Here is a 15,673-nt window from a genome sequence, read left to right on the forward strand (position 1 = left end):
CCGCCAAGGACAGCAGCCGGGTGGGACTGGGAGCACTGGTTTGGACTGGGAGGGCACTGGGAGGGTCCATACTGGTTTATACTGGTTTAGAGTGGTCAGTGAGCTGGCAATCCAAAATGGCGGCCAAATAACGTAATCCAAGATGGCCGCCAGGGACAGCAGCTGGGTGGGACTGGGAGCACTGGTTTGGACTGGGAGGGCACTGGGAGGAGATTGGGACAGTCCATACTGGTTTATACTGGTTTATACTGGTCTATACTGGTTTATACTGGTTTAGAGTGGTGAGCTAGCAATCCAAGATGGCGGCCAAATAACGCAATCCAAAATGGCCACCAAGGACAGCAGCCGGGCGGGACTGGGAGGGCACTGGGAGGGGACTGGGAGGAGATTGGGACAGTCTGTACTGGTTTATACTGGTTTATACTGGTTTATACTGGTTTGGAGTGGTGAGCTAGCATTCCAAGATGGCCACCAAGGACAGCAGCCGGGTGGGACTGGGAGCACTGGTTTAGACTGGGAGGGGACTGGGAGGTGGATTAGACAGTCCGTACTGGTTTATACTGGTTTATACTGGTTTAGAGTGGTCAGTGAGCTAGCAATCCAAGATGGCGGCCAAATAACGTCATCCAAGATGGCCGCCAGGGACAGCAGCCGGATGGGACTGGGAGCACTGGTTTGGACTGGGAGCACACTGGGAGGGTCCATACTGGTTTATACTGGTCCATACTGGTTTATACTGGTCCATACTGGTTTTTACGGATTTTTATGGGGTTTTTTTGGTCCATACTGGTTTATACTGGTCCATACTGGTTTATACTGGTTTCTACTGGTCCCAGTCCCTGCGCAGGCGCGGTGGGCGGAGCCTGTCTGGGTATTTCCTGGCCGGACGCAGCATGAGCTGGGCCCCGGTGAGTGCCCAAACTGGTTTGTACTGGGAGGTTCTGGGAGGGACTGGTTTGAACTGGTTTATACTGGTTTCAGCTGGTTTGGGACTGGTTTATACTGGTTTGGACTGGGAGGGACTGGGTTATACTGGTTTATACTGGTTTGAACTGGTTTTCAACTGGTTTTGTACTGGTTTGTACTGGTATAAAATGGTTTTGAACTGGTTTTTACTGGGAATGGAGGGGTCACCTTGAGGTCACTCAGGGGGAATTTTTGGGGTCATTTTGGGCCATTTTGGGCCATTTTGGGTCATTGGTCACTCTGGGGTCACTTTGGGGCCATTTTTGGGGTCGTTTTTGGGGTCACTTTTTAGGGTCACTCAGGGGTCACTCATTGGTCACTCAGAGGTCACTTTGGGGTCACCTTGGAGTAATTTTTGGGGTCATTTTTGGGGTCACTCATTGGTCACCCAAGGGTCCCTTTTGGCCACTTTTTGGTCACTTTGGGGCCATTTTTGGGGTCACTTTTGGGGTCATTCATTGGTCACTTTGGGGTCACCTTGGGGTCATTTTTCGGGTCAATCATTGGTCACTCAGGGGTCCCTTTTGGTCACTTTTTGGTCACTTTTAATCCCTTTGGGGTCACCTTGGGGTCACTTTTGAGGTCACTTTGGGGCCATTTTGGGGGTCATTTTTGGGGTCACTCAGGGGTCACTTTGGGGTCATTTTTGGGGTCACCTTGAGGTCACTCATTGGTCACTCATTGGTCACTCAGGGGACACTTCTGGTCCTTTTTGGTCACTTTTTGGTCACTTTGGGGCCATTTTTGGGGTCATTTTTGGGGTCACTTTGGGGCCATTTTTTGGGTCTTTTGGGGTCACTTTTGTGGTCACTCATTGGTCACTTTTGAGGTCACTTTGGGGTCACTTTTTAGGGTCACTCAGGGGTCACTCATTGGTCACTCAGGGGTCACTTTTGTGGTCACTCATTGGTCACTTTTGAGGTCACTTTGGGGTCATTTTTGGGGTCACTCATTGGTCACTCATTGGTCACTTCTGAGGTCACTTTGGGGTCATTTTTGGGGTCATTCATTGGTCACTCATTGGTCACTTCTGAGGTCACTTTGGGGTCATTTTTGGGGTCACTCATTGGTCCCTTTTGGTCACTTTGGGGCCATTTTGGGGTCATTTTTCGGGTCACTCATTTGTCACTCTGGGGTCACTCAGGGGACACTCATTGGTCACTTTTGAGGTCACTTTTTGGTCATTTTTGGGGTCACTCATTGGTCACTCATTGGTCACTCTGGGGTCACTTCGAGGCCATTTTGGGGTCACTCATTGGTCACTCATTGGTCACCTTTGAGGTCACTTTGGGGTCATTTTTGGGATCGTTTTTTGGGTCACTTTTGGGGTCACTTTTTAGGGTCACTCAGGGGTCACTCTGGGGTCACTCTGGGGTCACTCTTGGTCCCCTCCCCAGGTGGGGGCGTCGCTCTTTGCCAGCAACATCGGCTCCGGCCACTTTGTGGGGCTGGCGGGGACGGGGGCGGCCGGAGGCATCGCCGTGGGAGGCTTCGAGTGGAGCGTGAGTCGCGACATATCGCGATAGGAGCCCCCTTATCTCGCGAGATCTCGCCTTATCATCCCTTATCTCGCGCACCCCCCCCGACGACGGTTCTCTCGCGATACAACGGCGCCCCCTGCTGGTTCTCTCGCGATATCGCAACCCCCCCCGGGTGGTTCTCTCGCGGTATCAGCCCCGCTTCTCGCGATATCAGCGCGGCCCGCGCTTGGCCCCGCCCTCAGGCATGGCCACGCCCCCTCCATCGCGATGTAGCCCCGCCCCCTATCGCGACATAACGCCCCTTTTCCCCAGGGCATGTTCATTGTGCTGCTGCTGGGCTGGGTGTTCGTGCCCATCTACCTGAGAGCCGGGGTGAGACTGGGATGGACTGGGATAAACTGGGAGGGACTGGGAGGGACTGGGAGGGACTGGGAGGGAAGTGGGAGGGAACTGGTTTATACTGGGAGGGAACTGGGAGGGACTGGGATGAACTGGGAGGAACTGGGAGGGACTGGGATGAACTGGGAGGGAACTGGTTTATACTGGGAGGGACTGGGAGGGAACTGGGAGGGAACTGGTTTATACTGGGAGGGAACTGGGAGGGACTGGGATGAACTGGGAGGGACTGGGAGGGAACTGGGAGGGACTGGGATGGACTTGGGATGAACTGGGAGGGACTGGGAGGGAACTGGGAGGGATTAGGGGGGAACTGGTTTATACTGGGATGGACTGGGAGGGATTGGGATGGAACTGGGATGGACTGGGAGGGACTGGGAGGGGACTGGGATAGACTGGGATGGGACTGGTTTATACTGGGAGGGAACTGGGAGGGAACTGGTTTATACTGGGAGGGAACTGGGAGGCAACTGGGAGGGGCTGGGAGGGACTGGGATGGAACTGGGAAGGACTGGGAGGGAACTGGGGGATACTGGGAGGGACTGGGGGGGAACTGGTTTATACTGGGAGAGAACTGCTGTGGACTGGTTATACTGGGATGGACTGGGAGGGACTGGATGGGATTTGGAATGGACTGGGTTATACTGGTTTATACTGGGAAGGGACTGGGTTATACTGGTTTATACTGGGAGGGCACTGGGAATGGACTGAGAGGGAACTGGGTTATACTGGGAGGGAACTGGGTTATACTGGGTTATACTGGGAATGGACTGGGAGGGGACTGGTTTATACTGGGAGGGTCTGGGCGTGGCTTAAATGGCTCCAGACATGGGTGGGGTCAAAATGGGCGTGGCTTAAATGGAAGTGGGCGTGGCCTAAAGGGATGTGGGTGTGGCTTGTTGGTGGGCGTGGCCTAACAGGTCTGGGTCTAAAATGGGCGTGGCATAATTAAGAATGGGCGTGGCCTAACGTGGTGTGGGATAAATGGGCGTGGCCTAACGGATGTGGGCGTGTCCATGTGGTTTATTTGTGGGCGTGGCCTAACAGATTTTTGTTTGAATGGGTGTGGCCTAATTAAGATTGGGTGCGGTCTAACTCGATGTGGGCGTGGCCTAACGGGTTTGTGGCTGTGCGGGCGTGGCCTAAGGGGGTGTGGGCGTGGTTTGTGAGTGGGCGTGGTCTGAAGTGGGCGTGTCCAGGTGAGCACCATGCCCGAGTACCTGGGCCGGCGCTTCGGGGGGGGGCGGATCCGGCTCTACCTGGCCCTGCTGTCCCTGGGCCTCTACGTCAGCACCAAGATCTCGGTACTGGTTTATACTGGTTTATACTGGTTTGTACTGGTTTGTACTGGTTTGTACTGGTTTGTACTGGTTTGTACTGAGAGGGGTCTGGGAGGGCACTGGGAGGGCACTGGGAGGGCCTGGGATGGGTTTTTCCTGGTTTATACTGATTTAAACTGGTTTATACTGGTTTAAACTGGTTTATACTGGTTTGGGTCCGGATCCCAGTTCCTCCCAGTCCATTCCCAGTTAATCCCAATCCCCTCCCAGTTCCCTCCCAGTCTCTCCCAGTCTGTCCCAGTATAACCCAGTCCCTTCCCCGTCCATCCCAGTTTATCCCAGTCCCTCCCAGTTTATCCCAGTATAACCCATTCCATTCCCAGCTTGTCCCAGTTTGTCCCGGTCCCTCCCAGTCCATTCCCAGTTTATCCCAGTCCATCCCAGTATAACCCAGTTCCCTCCCAGTCCCTCCCAATCCCTCCCAATCCATTCCCAGTATATCCCAGTCCCTCCCAGTCCATTCCAGTTCCCTCCCAGTTTGTCCCAGTCCCTCCCAATCCCTCCCAATCCATTCCCAGTATATCCCAGTCCCCTCCCAGTCCATTCCCAGTCCCTCCCAGTATAAACCAGTCCCTCCCAGTCCATTCCCAGTTTGTCCCAGTCCCTCCCAGTATCACCCAGTTCCATTCCCAGTCCCTCCCAATCCCTCCCAATCCATTCCCAGTATATCCCAGTCCTGCCCAGTATAACCCAGTCCCTCCCAGTCCATTCCCAGTCCCTCCCAGTCCCTCCCAGTCCCTCCCAGTTTGTCCCAGTCCCTCCCAGTTCCCTCCCAGTCCATTCCCAGTTTATCCCAGTCCCCTCCCAGTCCCCTCCCAGTCCCTCCCAATCCCTCCCAATCCATTCCCAGTTTATCCCAGTTCCCTCCCAGTCCCTCCCAGTCCATTCCCAGTTTATCCCAGTCCCCTCCCAGTCCCTCCCAATCCCTCCCAATCCATTCCCAGTATATCCCAGTCCCTCCCAATCCATTCCCAGTTTATCCCAGTTCCCTCCCAGTCCCTCCCAATCCATTCCCAGTTTATCCCAGTCCCTCCCAGCCCCTCCCAGTCCCTCCCAGTCCAAACCAGTACGCCCGCAGGTGGACATGTACTCGGGGGCCCTGTTCATCCGCGAGGCGCTGGGCTGGGACCTCTACGGCTCCGTGGGGGCCCTGCTGGGCATCACCGCCCTCTACACCGTCACTGGTTTGTACTGGTTTATACTGGTTTATACTGGGATGAACCTGGAGGGGACTGGGATGGACTGGGATGGACTGGGAGTGGATTGGGAGGGACTGGGAGGGGAATAAAGGGTTAAGAATGTGGGGAAAAGTGGTGCTGGGAGTGATTTCTTTATACTGGTTTATACTGGTTTGTACTGGTTTGGGACTGGTTTGTACTGGTTTGTACTGGGCATGGGCTGGGAGGGGTCTGGGTTATACTGGGAGGGACTGGGAATGGTCCGTACTGGTCCGTACTGGTCCATACCAGTTTATACTGGTCCATACTGGTCCGTACTGGTCCATACTGGTTTATACTGGTCCGTACTGGTCCCTATGAGTCTGTGCATGGTTTGGAGTAGTGGGCGTGGCTTAACTGCATCAGCGTGGGTGTGGGTGTGGCTAATCTGGATGTGGGCGTGGCTTGTCTGGGTGTGGGCGTGGCCTGACTGGGTGTGGACCAGTGTAGGCATGGCCTAATCCAGTGGGCGTGACCTAATTGGCTGGAACAAATATGGGCGTGGCCTAACCCGGAGGGCGTGGCCCAACTGGACGAGGGCCGATGTGGGCGTGGCCTAACTGGGGTCTGAGGGAATGTGGGCGTGGCCTGAGTTTTGAGCTATGTGGGCGCGGCCTAACAGGGTGTGGGTGTGGCCTAACTGGGTGTGGGTGTGGCCTAACTGGGTCTTGGCTCTTGTGGGCGTGGCCTAACTGGGTTTTGGTCAATATGGGCGTGTCCTAACATGGTGGACGTGGCCTAACTGGGTTTGTGTCGATGTGGGCGTGGCCTAACTGGGTGTGGGCATGACCTAACTGGGTTTGGCCCAATATGGGCATGGCCTAAGCGGTGTGGGCGTGGCCTAATTTGGTTTGTGTCCCATGTGGGCGTGGCCTGACGCGGTGGGCGTGGCCAGGCGGGCTGACGGCGCTGATGTTCGCGGACCTGGTGCAGACCCTGATCATCATCGCGGGCGCCTCCGTGCTGGCCGGCTACGGTACTGGGTTATACTGGTTTATACTGGTTTATACTGGTTTGGACTGGGTTATACTGGGTTATACTGGTTTATACTGGTTTGGACTGGGCTATACTGGGTTATACTGGTTTATACTGGGCTATACTGAGCTATACTGGGTTATACTGGGTTATACTGGTTTATACTGGTTTGGACTGGGCTATACTGGTTCATACTGGTTTATAGTGTTCGTACTGGTTCATACTGGGAGGGAACTGGGAGGGACTGGGAAGCAACACTGTGGTGTCTTACTGGTCCATACTGGTCCTTACTGGTCCACACTGGTCCACACTGGTCCATACTGGTTTTCACCACTTTATACCGGTTTATTCTACTTCCAACTGGTTTATACTGGTTTATACTGACTTATACTGGTTTTTATCACTCCATACTGGTTCATACTGGTTCGTACTGGTTTATACTGGTCCATACTGGTCCATAGTGATTACTAGTGGGGAAGACACCACCCACTCCCCACACCCACCCCTACCTCCCACACTGGTCCATACTGGTTTATACTGGTTTTATTCTGCTTTATACTGGGTTTTATCACTCCATACTGGTTCATACTGGTCCGTACTGGTTCATACTGGTTTGTACTGGTTTTTTGGGCAGCTCTGGGCGCCGTGGGGGGGTACCAGGGCCTGCTGGAGCGCTACCCCCTGGCTCTGCCCCCCAACTCCTCGGGACCCTGCGGCCGCCCCCGGCCCGACGCCTTCAACCTCCTGCGGGATCCCAGCACCGGGGACCTGCCCTGGCCCGGGCTGGTGCTGGGACTGGGAATCATCTCGGCCTGGTACTGGTGCACCGACCAGGTGGGACTGGGAGAGACTGGGATAGACTGGGAATGGATTGGGAGGGACTGGGAATGGATTGGGAGGGACTGGGAATCATCTAAACCTGGATATAGGGGCACTGGGTTATACTGGGAGAGACTGGGAGGGACTGGGATAGACTGGGAATGGATTGGGAGGGACTGGGAATGGATTGGGAGGGACTGGGAATGGATTGGGAGGGACTGGGAGGGACTGGGAGGGACTGGGAATCATCTCGGCCTGGTACTGGTGCACCGACCAGGTGGGACTGGGAGAGACTGGGATAAACTGGGAGGGACTGGGAATGGATTGGGAGGGACTGGGATAAACTGGGAGGGACTGGGAATCATCACGGACTGGTACTGGTGCACCGACCAGGTGGGACTGGGAGAGACTGGGATAAACTGGGAATGGATTGGGAGGGACTGGGATAGACTGGGAGGGACTGGGAATCAACTAAACCTGGATATAGGGGCACTGGGTTATACTGGGAGAGACTGGGAGGGACTGGGAATGGATTGGGAGGGACTGGGATAAACTGGGAGGGACTGGGATAAACTGGGAGGGACTCGGAATGGATTGGGAGGGACTGGGATAGACTGGGAGGGACTGGGAATCATCTAAACCTGGATATAGGGGCACTGGGTTATACTGGGAGAGACTGGGAGGGACTGGGAGGGACTGGGAATCATCTAAACCTGGATATAGGGGCACTGGGTTATACTGGGTTATACTGGGATAGATTGGGAGGGAGCACTGGGCTCTAACTGGGAGCACTGGGCTGGAACTGGTCCCACCAGTCTGGAACTGGTCCCCCCAGTCTGTAACTGGGATAACTGGTCTGTAACTGGGAGCACTGGTCTCTAACTGGTCCCTCCCCCAGGTGATCGTGCAGCGCTGCCTCGCCGGCCGCTCCCTCACCCACGTCCGCGCCGGCTGCGTCGTCTGCGGCTACCTCAAGGTTCTGCCCATGTTCCTGATGGTGCTGCCCGGCATGGCCGCCCGCGTCCTCTTCCCGGGTCAGTTATACTGGTTTGTACTGGTTTATACTGGGTTATACTGGGTTATACTGGGTTATACTGGTTTATACTGGCATATTTTGAGTTTAAGGTATTTATCCAAAATGGCCGCCTCCATCGGCATTTACAAGATGGCTGCCCAAATCTAAGAAGGCCGCCCAAGATGGCGCCCGATTATAGTGAGCCACTGGTGCATACTGGTTTATACTGGGAGGGAACTGGGATGAGTTTTTACTGGTTTATACTGGTTTATACTGGTTTATAGTGGCATATTTTGAGTTTAAGGGATTTATCCAAAATGGCCGCCTCCATCGGTGTTTACAAAATGGCCACCTCCATTGGAGTTTACAAGATGGCCGCCCAAGATGGCGCCCGATTATAGGAAACCATTGGTGCATAGTGGTTTATACTGGTTTAAACTGGTTTATACTGTGAGGGAAATGAGATGAGTTTTTACTGGTTTATACTGGTTTATACTGGTTTATATTGAGTTTTAGGGATTTATCCATGGTAGTTTACAAGATGGCTGCCCGAAATCTAAGATGGCTGCCCAAGATGGCGCCCCATTATAGGAAACCATTGGTGCATACTGGTTTATACTGGGAGGGAACTGGGATGAGTTTTTACTGGTTTATACTGGTTTATACTGGCATATTTTGAGTTTAAGGTATTTATCCAAAATGGCCGCCTCCATCGGCGTTTACAAGATGGCTGCCCAAAATGGCCGCCCAAAATGGCGCCCGATTATAGGAAACCATTGGTGCATACTGGTTTATACTGGTTTATACTGGGAGGGAACTGGGATGAGTTTTTACTGGTTTTTACTGGTTTATACTGGCATATTTTGAATTTAAGTTATTTATTCAAAATGGCCACCTCCATGGTAGTTTACAAGATGGCTGCCCAAAATCTAAGATGGCCGCCCAAGATGGCGCCCCATTATAGGAAACCATTGGTGCACACTGGTTTATACTGGGAGGGAACTGGCGTGAGTTTTTACTGGTTTATACTGGTTTATACTGGTTTATACTGGTATATTTTGAGTTTTAGGGATTTATTCAAAATGGCCGCCTCCATCGGTGTTTACAAGATGGCTGCCCCAAATCTAAGATGGCCGCCCAAGATGGCGCCCGATTATAGTGAGCCACTGGTGCATACTGGTTTAAACTGGTCCATACTGGTTTATACTGGGAGGGAACTGGGATGAGTTTATACTGGTTTGTACTGGTTTATACTGGTTTATACTGGTTTGTACTGAGTTTTAGGGATTTATCTAAAATGGCCACCGCCATTGGAGTTTACAAGATGGCTGCCCCAAATCTAAGATGGCCACCCAAGATGGCGCCCGATTATAGGAAACCATTGGTGCATAGTGGTTTATACTGGTTTAAACTGGTTTATACTGTGAGGGAAATGAGATGAGTTTTTACTGGTTTATACTGGTTTATACTGGTTTATATTGAGTTTTAGGGATTTATCCAAAATGGCCGCTGCCATTGGTGTTTACAAAATGGCCGCCTCCATTGGAGTTTGCAAGATGGCCGCCCAAGATGGCGCCCGATTATAGGAAACCATTGGTTTATACTAGTCTATACTGGTCCATACTGGTCCATACTGGTTTATACTGGTCCAAACTGGTTTAAACTGGTCCAAACTGGTCCCACAGACGTCATTGGCTGCGCCGACCCCCAGGGCTGCTCCCGGGCCTGTGGCTCCGCCCTCGGCTGCTCCAACGTGGCCTATCCCAGGCTGGTGCTCAGCCTGCTGCCCCCCGGTAATTAATTAGCTCATTAATTAATTAATTAGGGGTCATTAATTAATTCCCAGCGATTATTATTGAAGTGTTGATGATTTATTAATGATTTGTTGGCGATTAATTGCGGTTATTAGCTGTTGTTAGTGATTAAAAATGATTTTTTAGTAATTTGTTAATGATTTATTAGTGATTTGCTAGGGATTATTAATGATTATTAATGATTTATTAGTGATTATTAGTTCTTTATAAGTGATTGTTATTAATTTATTAATTATTATAAGTGATTATTAGTGATTATTAGGGATTAATAATTACTTATTAGTGATTATTAGTTGATTATTTATGACCAATAATTACTTTTTCGTGATTTATTAATGATTTATTAGTGATTATTAATTAATTATTAATGATTATTAGGGTTTTTTAGTGATTAATAATGATTTATAAATGATTCATTATTGATTCATTAGTGATTATTAGTGATTATAAGTGATTAATAATTACTTATTACTGATTATTAGTTGTTTATTAATGATCAATAATTATTTATTAGTGATTTATTAATTATTTATTAGGGATTATTAATTAATTCAATTTTCCACCAATTTTCACCGTTTTTTCACTGCTAATTCTTTTTAATTAATAATTAATAATTATTTCAGTTATTAGGACTAATAAACTTCTAATAATCCTAATTACTGGGCTAATAGCTCAATTTTTAGGCCTATTTTCACCTTTTTTTTTCACCGATTTTTGCCGTTTTTTCACTGATTTTCGCCATTTTTTCACTGCTAATTACTTTTAATTAAAAACTAATAATTATTCTGGCTATTAGGACTAATAAACCTCTGATAATCCTTATTACTGGGCTAATAACTCTATTTTTAGGCCTATTTTCACAATTTTTCACCGATTTTCGCCGTTTTTTCACTGATTTTTGCCATTTCTTCACCACTAATTATCTTTAATTAATAACTAATAATTATTTCGGTTATTAGGACTAATAAACCTCTAATAATCCTAATTACTGGGCTAATAACTCCATTTTTAGGCCCATTTTCACCTTGTTTTTTCACCGATTTTCACCGTTTTTTCACCGTTTTTTTTTTCTGCTAATTATTTTTAATTAATAACTAACAATTATTTCGGTTATTACGACTAATAAACTTCTAATAATCCTAATTACTGGGCTAATAACTCCATTTTTAGGCCCATTTTCACCTTGTTTTTCCGCCGATTTTCGCCGTTTTTTCACCGATTTTCGCCGTGTTTTCGCCGCTAACGGTCACCATTAATTAATTAAGTAATTAATAATTAATTAATGGCCGTCGCAGGGCTGCGGGGGCTGATGCTGGCCGTGGTGCTGGCGGCGCTGATGTCGTCGCTGGCCTCCATCTTCGCCAGCTCGGCCGCGCTCTTCACCCTGGACGTGTACAGGAAGCTCCGCCCAGGGGCGGGGCCAAGGCACCTCCTGGTGGCCGGAAGGTGAGGGGACACACCTGGGACAGGGCAGGGGACACCTGGGATGGGTGGGACAGGTGAGGGACACACCTGGAGAGGTGAGGGACACCTGGGACAGGGCAGGGGACACACCTGGGACACACCTGGGACTGATGGGACACACCTGGGACACACCTGGGATAGGGAGGGGACACACCTGGGACACACCTGGGACACACCTGGGATAGGGAGGGGATACACCAGGGACAGGTGGGACACACCTGGGACAGGGCTGGGACATCTGGGATAGGTGGGACAGGTGAGGGACAGGTGAGGGACACACCTGGGCAGGTGAGGGATGGGGAGGGACAGGTGAGGGACACCTGGGACACACCTGGGATAGGGGAGGGACAGGGGAGAGGACACCTGGGATGCACCTGGGACAAGGCAGGGGACACACCTGGGACACACCTGGGACACATCTGGGACACACCTGGGATAGGGAGGGGACACCTGGGACACACCTGGGACTGATGGGACACACCTGGGACACACCTGAGATTGGTGAGGGACACCTGGGACAGGGCTGGGACACACCTGGGATGAGTGGGACACACCTGGGACAGGGCTGGGACACACCTGGGACAGGTGAGGGATGGGGAGGGACAGGTGAGGGACACCTGGGACACACCTGGGACAGGTCAGGGACACCTGAGACACACCTGGGGAGATGAGGGACACATGGGACTGATGGGACATCTGGGACACACCTGGGACAAGTGGGACACACCTGGGACAGGTGAGGGTCACCCTGGACGTGTACAGGAAGCTCCGCCCAGGGGCGGGGCCAAGGCACCTCCTGGTGGCCGGAAGGTGAGGGGACACACCTGGGACACACCTGGGACACACCTAGGACAGGGAGGGGACACCTGGGACACACCTGGGACAGGGCAGGGGACACACCTGGGACACACCTGGGACACCTGGGATAGGTGGGACAGGTGAGGGGCACCTGGGACACACCTGGGACACCTGGGACAGGTGAAGGATTGGGAGGGACGGGTGAGGGGACACCTGGGACACACCTGGGACAAGGCAGGGGACACCTGGGACTGATGGGACACACCTGGGATGGGTGAGGGACAGGGGAAGGGACACCTGAGACACACCTGGGACACACCTGAACCTGTCAGGGACACCTGGGACAGGTGAGGGAACACCTGGGATAGGTGGGACAGGTGAGGGACAGGTGAGGGACACACCTGGGACAGGGGAGGGGACACCTGGGACTGATGGGACACACCTGGGACAAGGCAGGGGAGCCTTGGGACACATCTGGGACACACCTGGGCAGGTGAGGGACACCTGGGACTCACCTGGGACACACCTGAGATTGGTGAGGGACACCTGGGACAGGTGAGGGACACCTGGGACAGGGGAGGGGACACCTGGGACACACCTGGGACTGATGGGACACACCTGGGACACACCTGTGACACACCTGGAACAGGTGAGGGGACACCTGGGACCCACCTGGGACACACCTGGGACAGGGCAGGGGACACACCTGGGATAGGTGAGGGGACACCTGGGACACACCTGGAGATCGCATGGGACACCTGGGACAGGTGAGGGACACACCTGGGATACACCTGGGACAGGGGAGGGGACACCTGGGACACACCTGGGACACACCTGGGACAGGGGAGGGGACACCTGGGACACACCTGGGACACACCTGGGACACACCTGGGACACACCTGGAGATCCCGTGGGACACCTGGGACAGGTGAGGGACACACCTGGGACACACCTGGGACAGGGGAGGGGACACCTGGGACACACCTGGGACACACCTGGGACACACCTGGGGCTGCTCCAGGTGCGCAAGAACCCAAATTTGGTCATCTCAGGTGACCTTGAAGGACCCAAATTTTGGGTTCCTCACCTCCAAATGACCCCAAATTTTTTGGGGGTGACCTCAGGTGACCTCAGATGACCTCAGGTGACCTCACCTGTCCATGTGACCCCAATTTGGGTCATTCTAAGTGTCCAGGTGACCTCAAGAACCCCAAATTTCAGTGTCCAGGTGACCCCGAACTCCACGAATTTCGGGTTCTGGAGCTCCTGGAGACCCCGAATTTTTTGGGGTTGACCTCAGGTGACCTCAGGTGACCTCAGGTGACCTCACCTGCCCATGTGACCTCAAGAACCCCAATTCTGAAGTTCTCAGGTGTTTGAGAACCCCAAATTTTGGTGTCCAGGTGACCTTGAGGGACCCAAATTTTGGGTTCCTCACCTCCAAACGACCCCGAATTTTTTGGGGGTGGCCCCAGGTGACCCCAGGTGACCTCACCTGTCCCTCACCTGTCCATGCGACCTCAAAAACCCCAAATTTCGTCATCCCAAATGTCCAAAATCCCCAAATTTTGAGATCTCAGGTAACTTTGATCCTCCATATTTTGGGTTCTGGAGCTCCTGGAGACCCCGAATTTTTTTGGGTTGACCTCAGGTGACCCCAGGTGAACTCAGGTGTCCATGTGACCTCAAAAACCCCAAATTTCATCATCCAAAATGCCCAAAACCCCCAAATTTTGGTGTCCAGGTGACCTTGAGGGACCCAAATTTTGGGTTCCTCACCTCCAAACGACCCCGAATTTTTTGGGGGTGACCCCAGGTGACCTCAGGTGACCTCACCTGTCCAAGTGACCTCCAGACACTCAAATCTGAGCTTCTCAGGTGTCCCAAAAACCCCAAATTTTGAGATCTCAGGTAACTTTGATCCTCCATATTTTGGGTTCCTCACCTCCTGGAGACCCCGAATTTTTTGGGGGTGGCCCCAGGTGACCCCAGGTGACCTCAGGTGACCTCACCTGTCCATGTGACCTCAAAAACCCCAAATTTCATCATCCCAAATATCCAAAACCCCCAAATTTTGAGATCTCAGGTGCCTTCGAGCTCCCGTATTTCGGGTTCTGGAGCTCCTGGAGACCCCGAATTTTTTGGGGTTGACCTCAGGTGACCTCAGGTGACCTCAGGTGACCTCAGGTGTCCATGTGACCTCAAAAACCCCAAATTTCATCATCCCAAATGCCCAAAATCCCCAAATTTTGAGATCTCAGGTAACTTTGATCCTCCATATTTTGGGTTCCTCACCTCCTGGAGACCCCGAATTTTTTGGGGGTGGCCCCAGGTGACCCCAGGTGACCTCACCTGCCCATGTGACCTCAAAAACCCCAAATTTCATCACCCCAAATGCCCAAAACCCCCAAATTTTGAGATCTCAGGTACCTTCGAGCTCCCGTATTTCGGGTTCTGGAGCTCCTGGAGACCCCGAATTTTTTTGGGGGTGGCCCCAGGTGACCCCAGGTGACCTCAGGTGACCTCACCTGCCCATGTGACCTCAAAAACCCCAAAATTGGTCCTCCCAAATGTCCAAAACCCCCAAATTTTGAGATCTCAGGTAACTTTGATCCTCCGTATTTCGGGTTCTGGAGCTCCTGGAGACCCCGAATTTTTTGGGGGTGGCCCCAGGTGACCCCAGGTGTGTCATCCCCGCCCCCCCCCGCAGGCTGTGGGTGGTGGCCATGGTGGGGCTGAGCCTGGCCTGGCTGCCGGTGGTGGAGGCGGCGCGGGGGGGGCAGCTCTTCGAGTACATGCAGGCCCTGGCCTCGTACCTGGCGCCGCCCGTGGCCGCCGTCTTCTTCCTGGCCGTGTTCGTGCCCCGCGTCAACGAGCCCGTGAGTGCCGGGGAGGGGGGGGACACACCTGGGGACACACCTGGGGACAGGTGGGAGGGGAGGGGCAAAAAAAACCCCGTGAAAATCGGGTGGAAAATGGGGATTTTGGGGCGAAAATTGGAATTTTGGGGTGAAAAATTGGGGGTTTTGGGGTGAAAAATTGGGGATTTTGGGGACACACCTGGGGACACACCTGGGGACACACCTGGGGACACACCTGGGGGCAGGTGGGAGGGGATGGGCAAAAAAAACCCCGTGAAAATTGGGTGGAAAATGAGGATTTTGGGGCGAAAATGGGGGATTTTGGGTGAAAAATGGGGATTTTGGGTGAAAATTGGGGTTTTTGGGGTGAAAATGGGATTTTTGGGGTGAAAAATTGGGAATTTTGGGGACACACCTGGGGACACACCTGGGGGCAGGTGGGAGGGGAGGGGCAAAAAAAACCCCGTGAAAATTGGGTGAAAAATGGGGATTTTGGGGCGAAAATTTGGGGATTTTGGGTGAAAAAT

At 52.4% G+C, this 15,673-nt stretch overlaps 1 protein-coding gene across 1 annotated transcript; it reads left to right on the forward strand.

Annotated features, from left to right (window-relative positions):
- Positions 1 to 621: 621 nt before the first annotated feature.
- Positions 622 to 15,164, forward strand: LOC136570794 (sodium/glucose cotransporter 2-like; the record flags this gene model as incomplete). Its single annotated transcript, XM_066571191.1, has 11 exons — positions 622 to 908; positions 2,364 to 2,468; positions 2,760 to 2,819; positions 4,043 to 4,147; positions 5,262 to 5,367; positions 6,296 to 6,376; positions 7,010 to 7,209; positions 8,093 to 8,228; positions 9,895 to 10,002; positions 11,319 to 11,469; positions 14,996 to 15,164. Coding segments are annotated over exons 1-11 (1,236 nt in total), but the record flags the coding sequence as incomplete, so codon positions are not given.
- Between the last annotated feature and the right edge of the window lie 509 nt (positions 15,165 to 15,673).

Source organism: Molothrus aeneus, unplaced genomic scaffold (genome assembly GCF_037042795.1).
Source record: "Molothrus aeneus isolate 106 unplaced genomic scaffold, BPBGC_Maene_1.0 scaffold_364, whole genome shotgun sequence".
Lineage (NCBI taxonomy): Eukaryota > Metazoa > Chordata > Aves > Passeriformes > Icteridae > Molothrus > Molothrus aeneus.